This window comes from Aythya fuligula, chromosome 2, assembly GCF_009819795.1.
Source record: "Aythya fuligula isolate bAytFul2 chromosome 2, bAytFul2.pri, whole genome shotgun sequence".
Taxonomy (NCBI): Eukaryota; Metazoa; Chordata; class Aves; order Anseriformes; family Anatidae; genus Aythya; species Aythya fuligula.
Genome location: NC_045560.1, coordinates 136,769,713 through 136,793,711, shown reverse-complemented (window position 1 = coordinate 136,793,711; position 23,999 = coordinate 136,769,713). Strand labels below are relative to the sequence as shown.

At 43.7% G+C, this 23,999-nt stretch overlaps 2 protein-coding genes and 2 non-coding genes across 8 annotated transcripts in view; 3 read left to right on the top strand and 1 right to left on the bottom strand.

Moving 5' to 3' along the window:
* Window positions 1–14,082: 14,082 nt before the first annotated feature.
* On the top strand, window positions 14,083–17,476 carry RPL30 (ribosomal protein L30). Its single transcript, XM_032182275.1, has 5 exons — window positions 14,083–14,153; window positions 14,246–14,296; window positions 15,104–15,249; window positions 15,962–16,092; window positions 17,369–17,476. Exons 2-5 carry the CDS (start codon window positions 14,276–14,278, stop codon window positions 17,416–17,418), a joined length of 348 nt encoding a protein of 115 aa, XP_032038166.1. The 5' UTR covers window positions 14,083–14,153; window positions 14,246–14,275; the 3' UTR covers window positions 17,419–17,476.
* LOC116486926 lies at window positions 17,023–17,157 on the top strand. Its single transcript, XR_004253029.1, has one exon. It is a non-coding gene; the product is annotated as a small nucleolar RNA SNORA72 (small nucleolar RNA).
* Window positions 17,294–23,999, bottom strand: part of MATN2 (matrilin 2) — a 67,476-nt gene continuing 60,770 nt past the window's right edge. For 4 of the 5 annotated variants that reach the window (XM_032182270.1, XM_032182274.1, XM_032182272.1 and 1 more), the window contains 4 exons: window positions 21,377–21,448; window positions 20,686–20,796; window positions 20,357–20,443; window positions 17,294–19,007 (listed from right to left, as the gene is read on the bottom strand). In XM_032182270.1, coding sequence (XP_032038161.1) covers window positions 18,955–19,007; window positions 20,357–20,443; window positions 20,686–20,796; window positions 21,377–21,448 — 323 coding nt within the window. In that variant the 3' untranslated portion in view covers window positions 17,294–18,954. The remainder of the gene's footprint in view (window positions 19,008–20,356; window positions 20,444–20,685; window positions 20,797–21,376; window positions 21,449–23,999) is intronic. The other variant, XM_032182273.1, reaches the window with a different exon arrangement.
* TRNAS-AGA lies at window positions 22,550–22,631 on the top strand. Its single transcript has one exon. It is a non-coding gene; the product is annotated as a tRNA-Ser (tRNA).

The following is a 23,999-nucleotide window of genomic DNA, read 5'->3' as shown; positions in this document are numbered from 1 at the left end:
GGAGAAATAACTTTTGCAGAAATACTGTGATGATGGAAATGTGAATGTAATTTCAAAGTCTGATGGAGGCTTAGTCCTGTTCCCTCACCTTCTTCTCTTAACTGGTGTTTTAATTCTCTGAAGGCAATTTATTTGCCCAGTGTTTTTTCCTTCCCACCATGTGACTGCGTTTACTGTGCAATGTGCTTTCACCCCAGTGCTACACTGCTGATTTCAGCTGGTAATGAGAACAAGGGGATCTAAAATGAATGTCCGGCACAGGATGGAAAACGCACAGTGGTGTTAAGACATTAACCCATAAAAACAAGCTTGGCAAATAATAATGAGCAGAGTCATGATTTTAACATTGGTTTCTGTTTTCCAAGACTGTGTGCTACAATCTAGCATTCTTTCCAAACAGGGAAAATATATCACTGGTAAGACTCATATATTATATGATGACCCATGAAAAGAGTGGTAGCGTCTTTAGCAAAAAGTAAAAATACCTCTTAACATTAATAAAAATATTTATGTCCCTCCCTCTTTCTTGTCTTAAACTGCAAAAAGCAGCAGCTGTACCCCACTGAGGACAGCAGAGCTTTTCTGTCTCCTAAACAATAACCCATGCAGTCCTTCCCTCCTCTGTCAACATACCTATCTCTGTTGCTGCTGCACCATCCACAGCTTCTCCTGTTTCTTCTTCTTTTGTTTCAGGCCCTCCACTTACTATCTCACTGAGCAGCTCAGTTTCCACCTGTTCTCCCGTCTCACCTGGGAACAGTAACCATGGAGATCAAATTAGGATCCACTGAAAAAGCACCACAGGCCCCAGCTCCTTCCTGCACACCTGATTTTGCTCCTTCAGCTCTCCAGTGCCCTTTAGAGGGGCACAGTGTGGAGGTATCAGCTGAACTGATCAGCCAGGATGCTCCCCATCGTTTCCCATCATCCAGGTACACACATGCCTCATGCCTGTGAAATCCTCCTGACACTTTCATAAAGTGCCCTTGACGCTCTATTCAATATACATCATAAGCATGATCACTATTCAAATTAATTTTCCTAGGTAATGGATTTTTTTTTAACATGTGTGCAGTTTTATTTGCAGTTGGAACAAAACAGTAACGTGCCATTCTGGCTCAAACTGTGCAGCGGGGAAGCTACTACATAATTAATCTACTCACACAGCTACTAAAGGAAAACAAAAGTCCTTATGCACCACAGCATAAAAAAAAAAGAAAATTTCCTTCTTCATCACATACCTCACAGGAAGAATATGTATGCAAGTTAAGACACTGGAATATTACTTCTACCTTGGTACAAATAAGAGGAAAACTCTTTTCCCCAAAACATTGCTTGCTCACCCTTCAAGCATCATGGAAAGCTCAGTGGACAAAGCCCAATAACTGATCCCCAGTCCAGTTGTGAGCATGCTTTCATGTAAAGAAGGTCCCACTACATCATTCAGGGGATGCTGTTCTGCCGCCAGTGCTGCACCACAAAGCTTATAGATGGTGATTAATGACACTGGAGTTTTCAGCCAGGTGGGACCATGTGTTTTGCAGGTAAATCATTTACTGGTTGTCTAAAACAAGACTTAATTCCAAGTGATAGATCTCCATTTTATCTAGAAGAAAAGCTCAAAATTCTTTTACAAAGAGACACGGGAGAGGACAAGCCAATGCCCATCTTCAGCTACTGGGAATTGGATTTATGTGGCCATTTCATGTGTGTGCACAGCAAAGCCACGGGGTTAAGAGGCAGTGAATGCAATGGCTTCTGGGCATCCCATAGAGAAGTCCTTCTGCATTTTGGACTTCTTCAGGGCAAATGTGGAGTGAAGAAGGCTGCTGCTATCTCGTTTCCTTGCAGAGAAATGCCTCTCATGTGCTTCACCTGCTTATTCCCTGAAGAACTGCTCCCCAAGGAAGTATCTAATTCCTCAGTGAGCTGCCTTGTACCATTTAGGAGAAAGTTGATTCCGCCTGTGAGGTGTTCACCTTCTGCATGTACAGACAGAGACACACGTCCTGGGGGCATTAACCCAAAGCAGAGTACAGCCTGCAATCTCTGGCAATGGGCATAGCTCCCGCTAAAGGTCCCTCTGACAGCTGCCTGGTGCAGTGGAGATCCCTTCTGCCTCAGGCACGCAGCCTTTGTCCCAAGCTGGTCATCTCCAAGGGGCTTTGGAAAGCCCAGCCCCATGTCCCTCCAATGCTGTCTCTATTCTGCTTGTTTAATAGCTTGTTTAGGACAGACTGGATATGCCAAGGGTGCACCTAAGAACTGCTTTTTCCTCTAGAGACAGACGTCCAGCCCCCAACTTCATGTGCACAGGGACGTTGCTTTAGAGTTAACCCAAGTAACTAAGGAATAGAGCTTTTGGGCTCTGCAAATACAAAGCATTGTGTCTGAGCTACACAGAAACACAACATTGAAAGAGGGATATGGTAGGGCATCTTACCCGCTAAGAACACAAAGGTTGTGAAATGAAATAGCAGAGAGAATGGCTGGAAATGCTGATTGAATTTATTACAGCTTGGACTTGCGAGTCTGAGGCTTCCCCACCCGTGCCTTATTATGCTCTACATCGTACAGACTCTGTGGGCCAAATTCTGACTTCAGGAGCTCACATGAGGCTCTCCCTAAACTCAAAGGGACCCCTTGATGTGTCTCTGGAGGCAGAATTTGGTCTCCCGAATTTACACAAGCACAAATATTACCCTCAATGAAGTGGTCCTCTTCAGTAACATGCGCTTTGTTGACGATTTCCACTACAGAGCTGTCACTGCCCTCTACCAGCCCACTGTCCTCCGCCGGGTCTGGTGGCAGTGACCCAGCATCTTCTCCCAGCGTTGGTGGTGGTGAAGGCTCTGTGCTCTCCTCTCGCCACACAGACGGCAGCTCAGAGCTCTCCTCCGACCCCACAGGCAGTGGTTCTGTGCCCTCCGGCTCCTCCCTGTCCCGAACCGAACTGATCTTCTCCTCCTCAGCTGGGCTCACAGCCTCATCTTTGTCCCCTGGCAGGCACACGCCTGGGTTGGTCTCCTCAGAGACAAGACTCACTGCCTCTGCCAGGCCGAGCTGGGTTTGGTCAGCTATGGTCTCGTAGTCGTCTGCGGTTGGGGTGTTCTCACCTGGTGATGCTGTTAGACACAGCAAGGAAAAGAAAGAGAGTTACAGATAATGGATGAGTGGCCATTTAGGTTAGACAAGGCCTAGACTCAGCGGGGACTGGGCCACACAAGCAGTACCTGTCAAAGAGCTCACACCTACAGATAATACTTGCTCACTGGGGCTGCTGCTCCTGCAGGACAGCTCTGTTTGTTTTTTAATATTAAGTTACTATTCATATTCCTCTGTCCAACAAACCATTTGATGACAGGAAGGCTCACCTCAAGAAAACTTCCACTCCTTTTGTCTCTCATCAACTCACTTAAAGCCTTTCTGGCAGACAAAATTTATGAACAAAGACATGGTGAAATTACTCTGACAGGCATTTAAGGATGAAAGTTGAAGACTCAAATTGAGCTATACCTACCTATCAGACTGATTTAATCCCTTTCTGATTAAATTCAGTTTGACACGAGCTTGTACTTGACCTTGTCAGAAGGAATGTCAGGATGGAAACACTGGGAGGTCATGCACAAAATTTGTTTAGGTAATAATTGCAAGATCTGGATGAATTGCATTTTTGGGGAAAATCATTATTGTAGTATCAAAGGCTGAGCAGAACTGTATGATTTTTCTTATACACAGGCAAACACAGTGAAGAAAAATGTAATACATCTCATTTTTTTGGAGGCATTCAAGCAAATCAGTTAGGACACTGGCAAGGAGCAAGTCGCCAACTGCAGCTCCAGCTGGGTCCAGCCATCTCCCTCCACTCAAAATTCAGAGCCTCACACTCCCTCGGGGACAGGTGACTTCAGATGCCCTTTTCTGACCATTTAGCACCTACAGCAGCAGTCAGAAGAGAGCAGGCACTGAGCTGCTTTTGTGGTCTTAGTCCTCATTACTGGCAATGTAATTAATCTGTGTGCCAGCTGGGTGTCAGCAAGGCTGACAGCCACAGGGTAGAACCCCAAGTCCTCGATGCGTTTGTTGGAAATGTTATTAGGGTATTGCAATGTGCTGTGTTATGGTCTGCTTATAGTATTGCATGGGGATTATGCGTGTTACAGCATGATCACACAATAGCTCAACCTGTCAGCTTAACTCCTCTGTGTGATTTTTTCCAACCGGTAATGTTTTAAAAACAAAAAATGTGAAAATTCTAAGAATTTGAGGTTGTGGTTTAAAGAAAGGAGTAGACAGGGTTTTCAACACCTCTTAAAGGCACGAGAAGAACACAAAGTCAATGAAAGGCCCATTTACACACCTCGGATTTGTGGCTATGTAGAGGTACGGTTATGTATAACACAACACAAAGAAAAGGAGGTAGGATGAGCTGCGTAAGTCAGTGTCCTCTCTCCGTGGGTAGAGGGTTTCACAAAGCACATTGCTGCTCTTTTTAAGCCTGCTACGAGTAATTTCATCAAATGACACAGCTCTTGTGATACAGGATACAGCAAATGTGTTACCCCGTTTACCTTCTCAAGATCTCTATCACACCTTATCTGCCAGGTACAACTTTCCCTAACATGAAAGTCAATGTGGAATCACTTTCTGCAAACAGATAGCTAGTCAAAGTAACAGTAAATAAACCTTAAACTTGGCAAGAGCCTGCTCACAGTGTTTCACAAGAAGGGCTCCTTCTGTGCACAGAGTTCTGGTGATTTTAGGCTTATGGCCCATATTTTCCAAAGGGATCAGTGAGAGCACAAGTGTCCATCCACTGTTCAAGTCCCAACAGCTTCTGGGTCCCCAGCATCTTGTCACAGCCACACACCTCGAAGAGTCTTATGTTGGCTACCCTAAGCAGTGACTACCTATGCCAACAGACAAGAGGCTTGATCTTTTCACGTGTTATTTTTTATCCCTTTAGACACTTCTCATGCCTTCATTTTGCTTAGTACAGGTGGACAGGGAGCATAGAAAACCCACAGGCAGAAATAAATGAGACATGAAAACTTGCTGTTTCTACCAGTAACAGAAACTTAACTCCACAAAAACAGTAAAAAATTACTGGGAGTTTCCTGCAGCTCCTAGAAACATCAGCTGGTCCTCTCTTCATCAAGATATTTTTTATAAATTGTATTATAAAATACTCCCATGCAATGTGAGACTTGCACTGCTGGAAAGCCTTGAAGCATTCTTCTGCTCTCAATTAAATGCAAAGAATTCTCTAATACGGAAAAAATGAACCCCCCTGGTAATCTGTTCAATACCTTCATCTGCAACAGGAATGAAAATTGTCTGGCAGTCAGCATTCTTAGGATGCCTTATTGTTTTGTTTATAAACTATAGTTTTTGTTTTGTTCATAATTTATAATTTTTATTTTCCCTGCTGTAGACAGTTTCAGCTGGAGGAGCAGTGAAAAAGCACATTGAATTTAAGTGAACCGCAGGTACAATATTTTACCTTTGCCTTCTTTCTTTCCTTTTGAAAGAGCCTCAAATTTTTCTGAGTTATACATCAATGGAATGAAACTAAATACATTTTTTCCACTGGCACATTCAGAGAAGTTTATTTCAAATTCTCTTCTCCCACTAAATTAAATTAGAAAACAACTAACATATCCGGCTGGTAATAAGAGTCCAAATAATTGAAGTATTTCAGATGTAATTACAATTAATTACACATTATCATGACATTAGCTTATGTATTCAGGACTTTAAATTATTATACTAACATGAATAAGACTTTAGACAGAATTCTTGAGGTACTCAGAACAAATAACTTCAGTTATTTCCCTGAGCCTTTCAGCATTCCTGCACAAAGCATTAATATCTTTCAGCTAGAGGACAAAAAGGCAGAGGAATTCAGTACATTGACCAGGTGAACAAGACAGCAGGTACAATATGAAAAGATTTCTGATGATATTTTCCACAAGGCTGCCTGTATGCTGTCTCTATAGTGGCACACACAGCACTCACCACATGCAACCTGCTAGCACCCCTGCAATCACAACAAACCGTAATATTGCGAGGCAAGAAACAGAAAATAAATACACACGGAAAACTTGGATGCTGCAGCCAGAAGAACAGCAACAGAAGGATAAACTTGAGAATACGGGAAAGAAACGCAGCAAAATGAAAAGCAAACAACCTGTGTGCATCCCCAGGATGTACCCTTTTGGAGAGCTCGGCATCGCTATCTGCAGCGTTTGGGTTCTTACAGTGAGAGCTCCCCAACCCCCTTATTATTATAAGGGGGGTGGGAGAGATCCCAAACATGGGATTTGTGAGGGATTATGGAATTTTTCTAAGGTGTTATGGAAAACCTGAGGGGCTCTTGAGCTCTTAAGAGCCTCTCGGGTTTTCCGCAGCACCTGTGGGAAACGGTGAGCATCCCGTGCCCCAGAGACCGACACCCCCGTGCTCCTTGCCCCTATTGCCCCCCACCTTGTCCCCTAGCCCAGCTCACCCCGCAGAGGCTCCCCGGTGCCAGGGGGGTGCTCTTGGGGCCGGCTGCGGGCGCTGCTGGAGCAGCCCATGGCGCTGGAGCCTCTTCCCAGCTCCAAGGGGGCGGGCGGTGCTGGGGCTGGGTGCTGGGGCGGGGACAGGGCGAGGACGGGCTGAAATTGCCGCTGGGCAGAGCAGGGAGATGGAGCCGGGGGGGTGAGGAGGTGGCTGGGGCTTGTGGGCTTGCAGCAGTTCCTCTAGGGGCTGTGGATGAAATGCTGGGGATAGCAGAGAGGTTTAAGCGCAGGGATTCCTTCCCTTAGCGATTTTTTCTGAGTGACAGCAGCTGGAGGTCTGGTGAATTTAATCCTGCGTCTCTAAAACTCGCTGGCACACTTTGAGCCGGGCTAGCAGATCCATATGTGGACCCATCTGCCAGGTAGGAGGGTCCAGGGTCTTGATAAGGATATCAGACAGACTTAGAGACCGTGCTCATGTAGGAGAGAGCCGTGAATCAATGATCCCAGAGATGCTGAGGCTGGCAGGGCCCTCTGGACCACCTGGTGCCACCCGTGCCCAAGCAGGGACACCCAGAGCAGGGTGCCCAGCACCACGTCCAGGCAGCTGCTGAAGGGCTCCAAGGAGGAGACGCCACAGCCTCTGGGCAGTCCCAAAAATATCACTGCGAGTGACCCAGCATGATGTTGGCAGATGGAAATGCTTCACAGCTCTCCCCTGGACAGGGCGCCTCTCCACAGGTTTCCTGCCATCTCTAACCTGAACCACCCTGGTGCTTCCCTAAAGGAGGGCAGTAGCCAAATAGCCAGAAAATTACCATTAGCACTACACAAACTAAACAATCATCTTGAATGAGTTATTTTTATAAAGGAAAACATTTCATTTTATTCAGAAATATATACTGGGAAATTAAAATAAAATGTAAACTGTGAGTGTTCAGTGATAGCCGTATCTCCAGAGGCAAAGCAAGGAATGCCTATGTCCTATTTACTCAGGTAAAAATACACTTCCATAAGCAACCTTTGTAAGGTCCTGGCAATTTTTAAGTTCCACAGATCAGTGCTACATGGTCAAACTCCTTTAACTCGTTCTGGAGCTCACTGGCTGTTCATAATTTTGAATATTTTGGACAAGAGTCCTACTCCAACTAGTAAATTTATGTCTACTTTCTGATCCCTGAAAATATATACCCACAGCCTGGGACTTACCATATCACAGTAGACTTTTCAAAATGTGATATTAATAAGGAGTATTCTTTTTTTAAACTATGACTCCTTTTCTCAACTCTTTGGCTATTCTTTACAGAATAAAATATCCTAGAGTTTATTGTGCTAGACAATTCAGGCCAAATTTTCCACTGAGGCACATCTGTGTAGCTCCATTTACAGCTGCTCTGTGATGATGATTTGTGACCTGCAGGAAACTGCCTTCTGAAACACAGCTTTTTATTTTGCCTGGGATGGCAATGACCTCGAAACTTAGCTTCTAAGATGTACCTCGTGCTTTCTAGGAAAAAAGAGAATATGAAGGTCTTCTTATCAGACTACCTACTATTTTTAGAAATCTGTATCTCTGGATTTCTGAACACTTTGGCCCTTAGAAAGGGTAAATATCTTCTTGTACTGGCACTCCAAGATAGCTATACATATATATATGAATATATTTATATATGTATGTATCTATACACGTGTATACACACATGCGTGCACTGCTTAGCATCTTTTTACTTACTGAAAGCTCATTTATTTCCTTCCTTCCTTCCTTCCTTCCTTCCTTCCTTCCTTCCTTCCTTCCTTCCTTCCTTCCTTCCTTCCTTCCTTCCTTCCTTCTTTCCTTCCTCAAAGTCAAGTCATTGGAATGGAAGGATGGCTGGGAAGAGATTTTAATGCTGATTCAAGCGACCTGTACATTACTTGGGTTCCAAATTCCCAATGGTCTGAAATGAAGAGCTGTGTTTGTTTGCCTGACAATGAAGGGGATAGTTCAGTGCACAACCCTGTGAAAATTGGATGAACATGTTTGCATTTGCTGTAAATGTGATTATTGTCAGAGAACACGGCCTGTCACTTTTAATAGCCCTGACAAGTGCAAGAAGAGAAAATAATGGATGCAGGTGTTCACACAAAGTTGTTACATAATTGTGCAGAGAATTTAATGGGACTGAAGTATAAGAAAGGATTATGGTTTTGCGTATGTTGCATTTTTATTGTATACATTATTATGAAATTATACATTGTATCCTATCAAAATAGTATGTGTTGGTCATATTGGTGAAATAAAGGGGTGGGCCTAGCTTTTCAAATGGTCAATCTCCTTTTTCGAATTGGATCTTGTCTTTCAGGACTGGAATGTGATTTCTGGCACTTGAAGCACAGCTAAAGATACACAGCCTCAGCCTTGCGGTGGGTTTAGAAGAGGTTATGACTTCAAAGCCCACCCCTGAATTGCATCACACAAAATTTCCCAGTTCTTTGCTGGTAAAAGGTCGATCCCATCAGTCACCCAGCAGCTCTGACAAGCAGCAAGTTGTGAGCTCTACCCATTCCCAGCTCAAGTGCAGGGAACGGGGGCAAGAAGGGGTACAGCTTCAGTCCTTCCTCTGTGCTGAATGTCTGCAGAGGCCACACGAGTCCCAGGCTGTTAGGGAGATCCACGCTTTCTCTAAAGATCATCAGCGCTGCTGGTTCAGCTTTATAAAAAACAGAGTTCAGAGAATTTAACAGAATGATCCATCCCAGGCTATGCCAAATAGTATCCATGCACCACTTGTTTTTCAGACCTCAGTATTTATCTTTCTTCATTCAAGTAATTTCTTTCCATTACTTCCTCCCACTTGATCATACATCGTCTGCAATAGCATACATAATTAGTGCACTTTTCTTTTCTTCTTACTGTCATAGGATTACATGTAATTTTTAGGTGATCAGGGAGGGAGACTCCTCTGTTAGTAAGCCAACGATGGTGTTATTACTGTTGCATTTGAGGGGACAATGTCTGAAGTTCTACAACGTGGGGAGAAAGTTGTTTTGGGATTTCTCTGCAGAAATGCACGTGCCTTTGCAGAGTACAGTCAGTACCTACTGCTTGCAGCTGAACTTGCAAGAGACCACATCCATGATCCTAGCCAGCCGCCACTGTGAAGCAAAAGCTGTTTACTTGCCTGGCTTTCCTCAAGCCTGTACACATTCTGCTTGTGCCATAGTTTTGGCCATCGGTGATGCAGCCTAAGGAGCTTCCTGCCTTGCCTTTCGCCTCTCCCCTCCCCAGGTCCCAGCTCATTCCCACCCACAACAGGACCTGTCATCCCATGGCCTGTGTCAGTACAGCTGAGATGGCATTATGAAATGAATCACTGGCTCAAATAAAAAACAACTCTGAAAAAAAAAAAAAGGCTCAGGGTGGGAACTCCTTTAGCTGCCATCTCTACTGAAGTTGATGTATCACGAAATTATGATCCCAGCCAAAGCAGGACAATTAGACTGTTAATCCCGCCATGACTCAGTAATTTGTGATCGCGTGTCCAGACTCAAAGGAAATAAGTCGCGTTTTTTTTTTTTTGTTTTGTTTTTTTTTTTTTTAATGATCTTGCACATTTTTCATCTTCTAGATCACTTAGGATTTCTCACATGCTGAGTTTGTTGCATTTTCCTCCAGGTCACGAATGATGAAGCTCCTCTTCATTTTTTTAGCTATGCCATTGTTCCACCAGTGACTTTTCTCCTATGTCTTTCATGCTCCTAATTTATGCCTCCAAATACCTTTAACTGGTGTCTTCTTACAGAACCTGATTACATACACACAAGAGGAAGGTGGTGAGAGACCTCACAGAACCACAGAATCACAGAGAATTAGGGATTGGAAGGGACCTTGAAAGATCATCTTGTCCAATCCTCCTGCTGGAGCAGGAACACCTAGATCAGGTCACATAGGAACACGTCCAGGCGGGTTTTGAAAGTCTCCAGAGAAGGAGACTCCACTACCCCCCTGGGCAGCATATTCCAGTGCTCTGTCACCTTCACCATAAAAAAAGACCAGCTTCACCCCTGAAGAAGTTGATCTTTCTGGCCCAGCTTGGCCACTGGGGCAAGCAGGAGGGTTCGATGTGTCTGTGATGGCTCCTTTAGGGCAGGACGACCTTGATGGGAGAAGTAATGATGTTTTTCCTGACGTTGCCAGCTGCTCCCTGGTTCTCTTCACCTTGAAACTTGTTGTTGGAAATGGTGGCATCTGCTACTTCTGTCACCTTCTTTTATTTCTGCTGTAACGTGGCTTAATCATGGAGGGAAGCACAGCACCCTTGCAGAGGGAACAGCACTTGGCCTGTGTGCCAAATGCAGCCTCAGTGCCTTCCCCATGTTTTGATTCCGGAACAGTGCAGCGTAAATGCACATGCACGCGAGCTGCTGACTGATTTTTAGTGGCCATGTAATATTGTTTAAGGAATTTTCAAGGGGCCAAAGCCTTCTCTTACTACTAGTGTTGACTTCATCTGACTTGAGACAGCCCTTTGCCTTTATGAGAGACGTTTTATGAACCACAGGCTCTCAGAAGATGCCTGCACGACCACAGAAGGGAGATTTGGGGTGTGAGGGACAAGTGCAAAAGCCTATTTCTGACTCTATTTCCCCACATATCCAGAATTAGTGTCACAGTTTGGATCCCAGTGACTGGTTTCTGACAGAAAGTTCTTTCAGAAAAGCGTTTCTTTGTTTGTTTTCTGTAAAAACATATCACTGGAAAGAACTAGTTTACAAGCTTTTAAGGGAAATACTACATTTTCTCCTTATTTGAGCTGAGGCTGCAGAGAGTACCCTTACAAACAGCTCCCTCTTCAGGAACTGTGCAGGACTCCCAAATTTTGCGAGATACCATTAAGACTTGGCATACCCAAACAGAACTGCACTGAGGAATTCACTAGGCCCACTGAGTTTTACACTCTCTTATGAGTAATTTCAAATCGCAAGAAGAATATTTGAGATGACCACAGACAACTAGGTAAAAATTTAAAGAATTAAGAGAAGGCACAAGTTGGCTGTAGGAATAACAGCAGTGCACCTGAGTGTTGGGACACAAAGAATTAGAGGAACAAGAAAAGAATGAGACACAGCCGCCAAATAAAAGTTAGAAATATATCTTCAAGATTAATTTAATTATGCTCTGTAAAGGACTAAAAATGAACTTGTTTCAAAAAGTGAAATTGGACTATGGGAAGCCATCAAAATGTAATTTTTTTTTTATTATGACTTAAATAGTACATATACTATTTATATATGCTTAATCTAGAAATTATTTCCATAGGACTTTTTAATTAGTGGTGGACCAGTATTTGAGTTTCTGTTGTTAAATTTAAGGTCAGCTGAAGTCTGGTGATTTTTTCCCCCTTGTATACCTTTATTTCATTTTCATCTTGATATTAGCAGGTTGGATTTTTATCTAGGTTCTTAAACTGGTCTGCTAAAACCTGAAGTTGTCACCTAGTTTCTACACAGGATTGGGATGATGGTGTGCATTTTGACCAAAGGCTGCTTCCCACTGAAAAGGTTTTATTTTTGTAAATATTTGATAAGCTGTGTGACTATATACCAAAACAAAACAAAACAAACAAACAAACAAACAAACAAACAAAAACTTGTGTGAAGGCATCCATGCCAGGAGAAAAGCATTCAATATATTTCCAGAAATTAATTCCTTTCTTAATCAAAATAAAGTATATTCACATAAGCATCCTACTGTAACTGATTCCAGTATGTTTTGGCTTTGCTTTTCAGTTTGTTGCTATATAACCCACATTGACAAAGGCATCAAACTTCCAAAAGCCAACAAATACAGTGCTCTCCCATGCTTATGCCAACCTAGGCAAATCTATAAATGATTTTATGCTAGTTTTGTAATTTCATCACAAAACATTTACGTTGAGACAAACATGATGCAGTATGTCCTAGGTGCATGAAGTCATACCAGTAGAAGAGCTACTGTACTGCAAGCAGACTTCCCTGTCCTGATGTTCCTATCCTGACGTATAATTTTGAAGAGGGTTGAATGTGGACGAGGCATGATTCAGCTGGTCTGTAGATTTAGAGGTAGTGTAGCTAGTATCACCTCTGCAGCAGCGATGAGTTTGGCTGACTGACTGCATGCAGAGGTGCCAAAGATCCGCAGGAGATGATGGATGCCTTCTCCCTTACACCATCAGTCCTTAGGGTGCTGTTGAGATGCAGTGAATACTGGCAAAGGTGGTGTCTGACTGCGGACAGAGAAAGCAAGCATCTGCTCCTAGACAAAGTGCTGTAGAGAGTACAGAGACTTGGACTCATCCCTAAGTGTCCTGGGCTAGCCCCCTGGGACAGGCTGGGCCTCTCAGCTGCTGCAGGTTTTCACAGGGGAACACTCGAAACTAACACCCCAAGCTCCTAACCTCACCTCAGTTCCCACAGTGTCCAGGCAGGCATCACCTGAACCCGTGCTGCCCGCTTCTCCCCCCTTTCTATGCTACTCTGGGACATCTTTTAAAAACTTATGGTCTTGTTTAAATATCTTTTTGGTGCTACAGTGCATGGTGGCTTGCTGGTATTTGAAATGTAAGGAAGAAGGAAATCTGTGGGGTGATAATCTATCATGGAGTCACCGTCCCTTGGAGGTGTTCAAGGCAAGGTTGGACGTGGTGCTTGGGGACATGGTTTAGTGAGTGACATTGGTGGTAGGGTGATGGTTGGACCAGATGATCTTGGAGGTCTTTTCCAATCCTAATGATTCTATGATTCTACGATCGTCCCATGCCAGGCAGCGCCACGGGACCTACTGTAGTCCCAAAGCTTTTAAGTAAAAGACCTTCGTGTGGATTCTGACTCTGTGTGCTTATTGGCAGGTTGTACTGGGCACGAACCTACAGACAACACTGTGACAGCTGTAACTTTCTCACATCGCAGCTGTATTCTCCAGTAGCGTGTGCTCAGAAAGGTATTTTCAGAGACAGTTGTTTCCAAAGCCCACAGGGGTAGGACTTGGTTTCTGTGCCCTGTTTTGAGATGAAAAGGGAGAGGAGAAGGGGAGGAGAGGCCTTTGCCTTGAGCAGGACCAGGGGGTTTATGAAGCGTGCCCAAAGCTCAACCTGCCAAGACGGGCAGCCATGAAGGAGCCACCCCGCACCCACTGGGGCCATAACGCCCACAGCTCGATACCGGGGCCCTGTTCGGCCAGGGGCTGCCCGTCAGCGTCCCTTCCCCTTCCTCATGGGGGAAGGCAAGCCGCCTGGACTTCTCCTTGAGCGGTGCCTGAAGCCTCCCAGAGGCTGCAAGGGAAAAAAAGAGGCATATAAAATCGCTCCGTGATGCATAGAGCACCGTGAGACGCGGGGGATGAGGGACACGACGAGGGCAGCAGGCGAACAGAACCCCTCGTATCCGGCCGCTGACGCGCGGCCGCCATTTCGCAGAGCCTCCCCCTCACGTCCCTCCCCCGCTTCCCGCCCCCTGGCCGCGCTAAGCCAATGGGAGCCGCGCGCGGGGGCGGATTGACAGCCGGCGGGCGGGGCCGGGGCGGGGCTGGTTGGCGTTCGCGCCTCTCGCGAGAGCTGGCGCGGCGGGGAGAGGCGGTGCGTGCCGCGGCTCCTTCCTTTGGCTCGCGGCGGCCATCTTGGCGGCGCCTCAGCGGTGAGTGGGGCCGGGGCCGGGCGGCGCGGGGGGGCTCGGGGGGCCGCTAACGGGCGCTAACCCGACCCCCGGTCGGCCTCTGTGTGTTCCAGTTCCCCCCCCAGCCGACGCCAGCCAGCGACATGGTGGCCGCCAAGAAGACGGTGAGTGGCGGCCGGCCGCCGCGTGGCCGCGTGAGGCGGCGGCCGGGCCTCTGAGGGGACCCGCGGGGGTTCTGAGGGGACTTTGGGGGCTTCTGAGGGGCACGGCCTGAGGCCGGTTCTTGTGGGCTCGGCTCCCTCCCCCCCAGGGCATCCCAGGTTGCTCACAGGGCCCCTGTGGTAGGGGGAGGAAAGGGGAGCTGGTGCTGTGGTCCTGGTGTGGGTGGTAGGGCGGTGGAGCTCAAACTTTGCGTTTCTGCCATCTTTTTGCTATGATTTCAAGTCTATTCCAGCAAATATGGGTTTCTTCGTAGGTGGTGGCACCCGCTGCTGCATGAGCACCACGTTCTCGTGTTGGGGGGGGCTGCTCGTTTAGCATGTGGTTGCTTGGCTTTGCCTACCTGCTTAATGCTGTCAACACGTGCCCTGGGAAGTGCCACACGCCGAGCCTAGCTCAGCTTTGCAAGGTGGAGGTGGTATGGATATCGATTCAACTTGGCTGAGCTTTGCAAAGGCACGTTGCTTACACCACGATGCAGTCGATTAACGTAGGTAACACCAACAACGCTTTTTTCCTGTGTAACTGGTAAGAGGTACTTTGATAAAGTTGGGCAAGCATAGTATCAGCATCCTTTTTATCCACAATCATATACTGTGCTGGCTCTTTATTCCACATTCCAAATAATATATCATGAAAAGATTGCTGGTAGTTGAAATTTCTTCACCTTAAGTCTTATGCCGTTTTGCAAAAGGCAAAGTAGCATATGATAAAGCTTTCTTTTTTTTTTTTTTTTTTTTTTTTTCCTTCAGAAAAAGTCCCTGGAGTCTATAAACTCTAGGCTTCAGCTGGTTATGAAAAGTGGTAAATATGTGCTAGGCTACAAACAGACTCTGAAAATGATCCGGCAGGGCAAAGCCAAGCTGGTCATCCTCGCCAACAACTGCCCGGCTTTGAGGTAAGCAGATGTGTGAATTATTACTTTTTTAAACTAAAGCAAATGCTTTGTATAAATACAGCATGTGCTTCATGTGAATTGGTAATACAGAGTAGCTTGTTGGCCTGTTCCTTGCTGCTATGAATTAAACATGGTGGGTTGTTTGGTGTATACAAATTTCAGGTCTGGACACGTTAAAATTCTTCCCAGCTGTTTTTTAGGTTTCTAATACCAAGAGTTCACATTAGAGAATATACTTTAAGTTTTTTCACACCGTGATAGCATTCACTGAAAGTGTAGCGTGACCCAGTCCCTGCTTTTTCAAAGTAATATATTGGGAAATAATTTTACAGGAAGGAAGAACTGGTAGTTGATACTGATATAAAATATATTTGAAGCATAAAAAAAATGCTGTCAAGTTATAACTTTAAGCTCCTGGCTGTAGAAATAATTCTTTTGAGAACAAAGTCTTTAGTGGTTTCCATCTCCTGACATGTTCCTTGTTGAATTTTTGGGGCCCTTTTTTGTCATTAAGGAGTATCTGACAGGTTAAAGAAAGTGTAGATGCAGAATTAACATAGGGCACTGTTACATTTGCTTGCAAGATGATTTTTTCTGGGAGAAAAGGAAAACTGTAGGGTTTAAGCGTAGCTGGAGTTAGCCCTGCTTCTGGTGTATTATGGTTGATCAGAATTGTTTGTCAGTGCTTTAATACCAAGTTTTTGAATCTCAGAAAATCAGAGATCGAGTACTACGCTATGCTCGCAAAGACCGGTGTCCACCATTACAGCGGCAACAACATTGAGTTGGGTACAGCCTGTGGCAAATACTACAGAGTGTGCACGCTGGCCATCATTGACCCAGGTACGTGTCTGCTGCTGTATAATGACCCAGACGGGTGTGTATCAGCAGTTCTTTCATCCTCCAAGCACTGCTACTCACTAGTATGTAACATGCAGGTGTGATGTAGCTTTGCTGTAACTTCCATTGGGCTTCATTCTCAATTTCTTCTGCTCAATATTCTGTTTTCAGGAGTTCTAGGTTCTTAGAACTTAGTTGCTCTTCCTTACATTTGCATGTAGCTCCTTTCACTGTTAAACCTTGGGAGCTTACCTGTCACTGTAATGAGGTTTCTTTCAGTGGCTGGGAAGCAACTTAATGGGACATGTGTCTAAAACCACTGCTAGGACATGAACTTGTGTCACCTGCTCTCTGTATCAATTGGGTTTGAACTTTGTTAATCCAAGACAAAGGATCTCAGCAAAACAAATTGCTGGGTTATGAGTTGTCTTGCTTCCCAGGGTGAGCTATAAAAGAAAAAGCAACGTGCAAGTGGATACTAGTCCAATACCAGAGCTGAAAATCATATTAAGTGATAAAACTGTAAATTGGTGTGTAATTCTATGGCTTAGTAGCACTCTTTGTTCAGAGTTGTTCAAGTTCCTTGTAGAGTCTGCTAATTAGGGGACTTCCTATCTTATTTCCTGAGTCTTCTAGAGAAGAATCTAATTACCTTCCATTGTTCTGTTTGACCAAGAGTTGTCTTAATTGAATGCATACATACGGATTTAATGATTCTTAACTTTGATCAAATGTTCCCCAAGTGACATCAGTTTGAGTTCACTGTTTCTTTAGAAACCTTTATTTAGCTTGTTTGTATTAAAATAATAGGTAAAACTTTGTTTTTAAAACACTGCATTTAGGTTTATTTTTTTGGCTGCCATATTAAGAGCTTTATGTTAAGCTAACTGTAAGATAAAGAACTGCACCTGAAACTTCCTGCTGTGTAGTGCAATGCGAATATTCTCGCTGTCCTGATATTCTCGTGATCAGGGGAGGCTAGACATTCGCTATATTAAAGCTGTGCATTGTGTCCTCCAGGACTAGATTGTCGCTCTAGTACTGGCTTTGTAAATGCTAGTGACAAGTATATAATTATCATAACCATACTGCGTATCAATTAGCAAAAATGAAGTTAAAAAATACTTTTATCAAGCCATCAGCATTATGTTTTTATAAATACTGTATCCACGTTGTTTCTACATTTTGTTTGTAGAAGCTTTACTTTTTTTTTTTTTCTTATTTCTGGAAATGGATCTTTCTGTAGGTCTTCTTGTAACGATGTATTTTTGTTTTACAGGTGACTCTGACATCATTAGAAGCATGCCAGAACAAACCAGTGAGAAGTAAATGCTGTAATGGTGTTCTTTCTACAATAAAACTGGTTACAGATATGTTTTAAGAAAAACTTGTATTGTATTATATATTTTTGGTTTTAGGGAACAAACTATATAAACAAAGATTCTTTATCACCGCTGTGTTTTTTGTTCTGTTAGAAGTAACATTGGCGGAACAAAACTTGCCTGTTGCTTTCTGTATGAGTTGGGGCTCTTCAGAGGTAAGCGGAGCAGGAGTTGACCACAGTAAGCATGGTGTCAAATCCCAACAGGCTGTGACTCCCTTAGGTTTTGGATTTTGGGGTGCTAATGGGAAAACAAGGCATCATGTGAGGCACAGTAGCAAATTCGGGACGTTGCTAGGGGATCCCAGTGACTTTACTAAAAAGTGTGAATAGATTTTAGTATTTTTTTCACCTTATCAGTCACAAACTACTAATGCAAATTACTGTGTATTCATTCCTAAATATGTACACGTGTTACTGTTGAGGATGTTGGCATTTTCTGGCTTTATCCTTTTTTTTGTGTGAGATCACAGTTGCATGATGTTCCTTAGTATTAGTGACTAATAAATGGGGTGTTGGCACTTTCCTGACATTCAGTGAAAGGAACATTTAACAACAGGCAGTATGTACCAGCAGTCTCACAAAACTTGCATTCTATTTGCCAAAGAATGCTAAAACGTAGAATACCTTTTAAAGCTTGTTGCTTTGTACATGTGCATACTTATTATTTTGTCTGCAATGATTTAATCTAATTTTGCTGCAACTACTTTGGTTTTGTAGCAGAACAGATCAAGTTGTGTACTTCAGGTTGCAGACAGTAAAGAGGCAAAACAATGTGTCAAAGCAAAGAAGGAATTGCTGGTGCCTGTACCTATTAAACCCCAGATTTAGTTCCTTTAGTTCAAGAAATGATTCTGGTGCTGCTGTCAATGTAAAAGTGTAGCAGAAGAGAGCCAGCAGACTCCCTGCTTTGCTCATTTACATTCATCGCGTTTTCAACACAGACAGTATAAATTCATTATTTCCAACTGATTTCAGTAGTCTGCACTTGTTGGAAAGAATGTATGAAATCTAACTGCTGCGAATGCCATCCCACTGTTCCGTTCTTACACATGCACGTACATACAGCTACACGTAGGCGCACAGTCAGCGTGCTCGAAATAGGAGCAGAGTGAGTGGAGGAGGGAAGTACAGAAAAGCAACCCAAATAAATTCATACCTTTAAAAATACTTCAAAACGTGGAGGTTTCACATCAAAAATAACAGCATTTTAATGTTTTGCATAGCTTATTTCAGTTTAGTTCTACTGAATTAGAATTTTTGCTAGTTACTAAATTGTTTATATATAAAACTTTAAAAAAAAAAAAATCTTATCTGCAATCAATGCAAGACAGAACACACAGTATTACAGATGCAGGAGTCCAAAATACTCTTATTTAACTTGAGACATGGGTTTGTTACTTTACTTTAAACTGATTTAACAAAATAGCTCTCCCAACTTTGTATGTATAAATATACAGTGTAGTGTACACTTGATGCTTTGGTCAGTATTTTAGCCTGTTTTCCAAGTCTTCCATTCTCTTTGTCATTTCTTCCAGTAGGCAAAAGTTAAGGAAAGAGCTAATGATGATATGCAGTATTAAAAAAAAAAATAAAAAATAACGTCAGCTGTCTGATCAGTCAGGTATTGTGGAGCATGACATCACATAGCATGGAATAAAATTGGAAATTAGGAGGGTTTAGGAAGGTTAGTCACCTTTTTCTTGGGAAATGGCTGGGTATCAGTCTGTTCATGGGAGGTAGTAAGCAATTGCCTTTGCATTGCTTGTTTTCTCTGTCCTTCCACTTCTTGAACAATTTTTTTATGATGACTTGCAAGTTTTCTTGCTTTAATTCCTCCTTTCCTTTTCCCTGTCCTAGTGGGAATTGGGGGAAGGGAAAGGTGTGGTGTTTACCTGCCCACTGTGACAGATTCACAACCCCCTCCCCACTTTATGAAATAATTCTGCTTTGCAAGGAATGATTTATAATTAATGAAATGGGCAAAATGTGATGCCTTGCCACTAAAGGGTTCTTGGGAAGATGGGAAATAGCAGTGCGGCTGGCTGTTGAGATCCACAAAATAGCTGAATGTAAGGTCTGAGCTGGTAGGGCTACTTTTGAGAACCTACTAAATCAGGCCTGGTGGACAAACATACTGTAGAGCACCCTGTGATTTGCTTGTCTATCAGTTGCTGAAATCTGTATTTTGGGGAATCTGACAGACTTGCAAAGAACACTACTGATGGAAATTATGGGACATAGGACAAATGCTTCTGTGGTTGATGGCTGAGCTGGCTTAAGAGCAGCACTCCACTCTCACACCCGATAGCGGAGTTCTTGGGCAGGCAAGTTAGACAGTTTCAGGTTAGCATGTGTAGCATTGCAACCTCATAATGAAGCTTAATTTGGGGAATTTGAATCTATCAATCTATGCTTCTTTTCTGTGTGAATAATTGTTCATGTGAAAATAATTAGACCTTATGTCCTCTGCTTCCTCTTCACTGAGAATCTTACCTTACACACCTTCCTGCCTCTGGTGCTTCACCTAGCAGCTAGGAAGGGAAATATCCCATGGTTCCTGTTGCTACTAAATGTTGTTAACATCTGAAGTAAAGCAAAGCAGAGAGTATTGGTCTTGACTTTAACCAGTGCTTTCTTTGCTGATCCTGAAGGTGGTAATTGTTACAGATTATTAAAAGATCCATATTAATAATTTGATCCCTTCTATGAAGGAGAAACAGATTTCAAGTCTTAGGAGCCTTGCTTCTTGGAGATTAACAGTGTCTGCGAAGTAGTTCAGCTTTTCATTTCAGCAGAGTGATCTGTGCCACGAAGGCAGCTTATGCTTGCTAGTTATAATTTCTTTTAACCCATCCCTCTTGATTTACATACAAGAAAGGATATATCGCTGTGTGAGTTTTCTTACTTCACTGGTTGCGTAGTTCTGGAATGTCACAAGGTTTTCACATTTGCATTGGTCTTTGTCTTTTGCTGAAAAACAGAAATAGGCAAGCATAGATTTAAATGCTGAATAAATCCGATGGGCTGAGGGAGAGAAAGACAAATTTTAAATGTAGAGCAGGTTTAATACAGCTCCCTGTTCTGAAAACAGGTCAACATCCAAAGGAATGCTATGGGGCAGAGTTTGTATACTGAGAAATAGTACACAGCACGTCTTAGCCTAGATAATGAAAGAGCAGTCTGGATTATCTAAACAAAGGTAACCTAATTACCTGTTGTTCTTGTGGAGTGAGTGTGACTGTCTTCAAAATGATACTTATGGTGTATTGCAAGATTGGGGCAGGCAAGGACATCTGTGATGGTTATTGTGGTTGAGTCAGGTCCTGCAGGAAACCCCCCCAAAAGTCTAAAAATGAAACCCACTGCACGTAATTACGCATTATCTTTGCTACTCACATGCACAGAGTTCTCCTTAATTAGTGAGTAATCTCACTGACTGCAGTGAGGATCATTCATGGAGAGGACTAGCGATACAAAGAGGTGAAGGAACCAAGCTGTTAGGCTTTATTTACTGTATACATGATTTAAGGTGTGGGTTGCAGAACGGAAAGGGAGTTGTGAAGGTTCCTGTGAGAAACAGAAGTGATTGAAAGCTGAACATGCTTTAAAAATCAAGCAGAGTGTTGGAATACAAGCTTCCCCTTGAAGAAATTCATTTGGATGGTGTAAAAAGGGAGCATGCAGCCATGCCTCTGTTATGGTGGCTCTCAAATTTTCTGTACTAAAAGCAGATGTGAATTGTAGAAAAGAGGGTAGATTTTAAGGGGGTTAGGGTGGGAAATGAGTGAACAATTCCCCTGTAGGTGAACTGTTAGGGTTCTCTGCAGAAGCAGCCATGGAGAAGGCAGCTAATTTAGCAGCGATTCGGGGAGACAGCAGGGCACTTGAGTCAAAACAGCCAACCTGAAGACTGGGGACCAGTCTTACGAAGCCTTCCAGATGACGGATCTTGCTGGTGAGCTGAATTTTTCATGGCTGGTAGAAAGAAGAGAGGTCACAAAAGAAGAAATAAACATTCCACAGAAATGGAGATATTACTCGTCTCTCTCTCACCATTCATCGAGAACGTATCATACGTGTGCAGGCTGGAAGAAGTCCAGTGTGATACATAACCAGGACTGACCCTTCATCTTGACCACCAGAGCTCCTCCAAAACTGGAAGTGCTTTAAAAATACTTCATGATGGTAAAGCAATTTGAAATTACAGCAACTTACGTCCTTTAGTGAAAATCCTTGTGTGTTTCACTGTCATCTATGGGCCCTTTTGGGGTGAACTGAGTAAGAATAAAAACTGCTTGCAGAAGGAAGATGTCTCATTTTCCTTTGGTTTTCTCCATAATGGGAAATGTGGATCAGGGAGTTTGGTATGAAGGGTGTAATTGAATTTCTTTAATACTCTACAGTTATTAGCAGAAGTACAAGCTTATAGCTCATCAAGCATAGACTTTAGACTGTAGGAATTTATTTCAGACACCATATACCCAATTTTTAGTCAAAGGGTGTTTTTACAGAAATGGAAACGTATTTCAAAACCCCCTATTTTACACCTACAGGTATAACCATCTCAAGGGTTGTTCTGCACGCTACCTGCTTCCTGCCGCTAGAGGGTAATGGAGAGACAGCTTTTGATTCTTAGGAGTGAGTTCTCTTCTAGAAAATTAATACTTTGCTTTCAATTAATTGTGAATTTTAATGGATACATAATGTGCAGATGTACTAAGTCGCACTGGGAAGCAGATGACGCAGCTGGGGTGGGGCTGAATGCTGAGCACAAGGAACAGGGCATCAACAGAGATGAGTGGTGGAGCAAGACCAGAGTTCAGCAGGCAGAACTACAGCACTTAGGTACATCAGAAAGCATGACTGGGGGCCTGTTGGTGGAGGAAACACTCAGAGCTTAGATCTGAGTCCAGAGAGGTGTGGGATGAGATCACAAAGTAAGGAGGAAACAAACTAGGTGAGGTGTCTTGTAAAATAATAAGCACCTAGGAACAAGGATGGTGAAATTCCCCCTGTAGGTGGGACAAAACAGGTAAGGTGAGCCTTGAGTAGTTGACACTAAGTAGTAAATTGTGTGTAGTCGTGGCCGAGTGGTTAAGGCGATGGACTAGAAATCCATTGGGGTTTCCCCGCGCAGGTTCGAATCCTGCCGACTACGGCCGGAGCTGAAGAGGCTCTGTGCAATTTTATGGATCGCAGGAAGCTTGGCACCAAATGTGAGGAAGAACTTCTTCGTGGTGAGGGTGATGGAGCTCTGGGACAGGCTGCCCAGGGAGGTCTTCTCTGGAGATATTCAAGGCCTGTCTGGATGCCTACCTGGGCAGCCTGATCTAAGGAACCTGCTTTGGCAGGGGGGCTGGACCTGATGGTCTCTGGAGGTCCCTTCTAACCCCTACAATTCTGTGAAATCGCTCTAGAAGTAGTTAAAGGATCTGTAGCCTAACAAGACTGTCTAGGAAGGATAGAAGAACTGACGTGAAAAGTTTGAGATCTCGACACTGGGCTGACATAGAGAAAGAGTTGAGGATTCACATGCAAGGGATAGAGAAGAAACAAGACAGAGATATGTTGGTGGGGCAGGAGGGCTTCCAGTTTGGGAGGGTAGTTGAGCACTTCAGAAACTCTTATTCAAGCTTCAGAGACTGGTTTGGAACCAAACATTTCTGATCTCACCACCTCTGTCAAATCAGACAAGTACAGAGGCTGCTAGTTTCTTTCTAAGTTCTTTGATAAAGTCAGTGCAGTCAGCATAAATACTCAAATTTGCTGGGGAAGCCACGCTAAAGTTAGGTGTTTGTTTTTAATGTTCTGTTTTGGAACAAAATCTAAACATTACGTTAGAAAAAAGCCTCCGAGGATGTATCTTCAAAGGCAGTGTCTGACTATTTGCAGCAGCGATAATGATCTGCAATTTGGAAGAACAGAGTGTTAACCAACAGGTGCCATCTGATCGGGGCTGGGGGGGCCTTGTGACAAAAATACATGTAGCCATGTAATTAAAGGCTCCCGTAATGCACGTGCTCAGAACATGGAGGCCATCGTGATGAGTGCCTATTAAATATGACATCACTGTAGCCTTGTTAGTGCTTGAGAAATTAATGTTAACCAAGGCAATGAATGAGAACCCTCCAAGTGAGTTCCTCTTACTAAGAAGCATAATAGAAAAGCATTTTTTTTTCTCCAAATTACTAGTCATCAAGAATAATTAATGGTAATCAGCAACTGTTCCACAGAGCTGATGGTTTTCTTGCAGAATAAAAGGAAAAAGCCTTACCCCTAAAGAGATTTGGATGACTTCTGTTTTTAACTTGTACACATGCAGCACATCGACAGCTGGGACTGGGGATAAGATGCTTTGTCAGTGGAGTCCGCATCTGAGCTGCACGAAGTTCAGAGAGCTCATCCCTGCCCTCAGGCTCATGCCTTAAAGTCCTCAGCTGAGGACCAAGGCTAGAGTCAAAATGAAATTACCGCGGCTGGAAAGGAGGGGAAAAAAAAAGTAGGCTGAGAGGAAAAACTGAAAGGA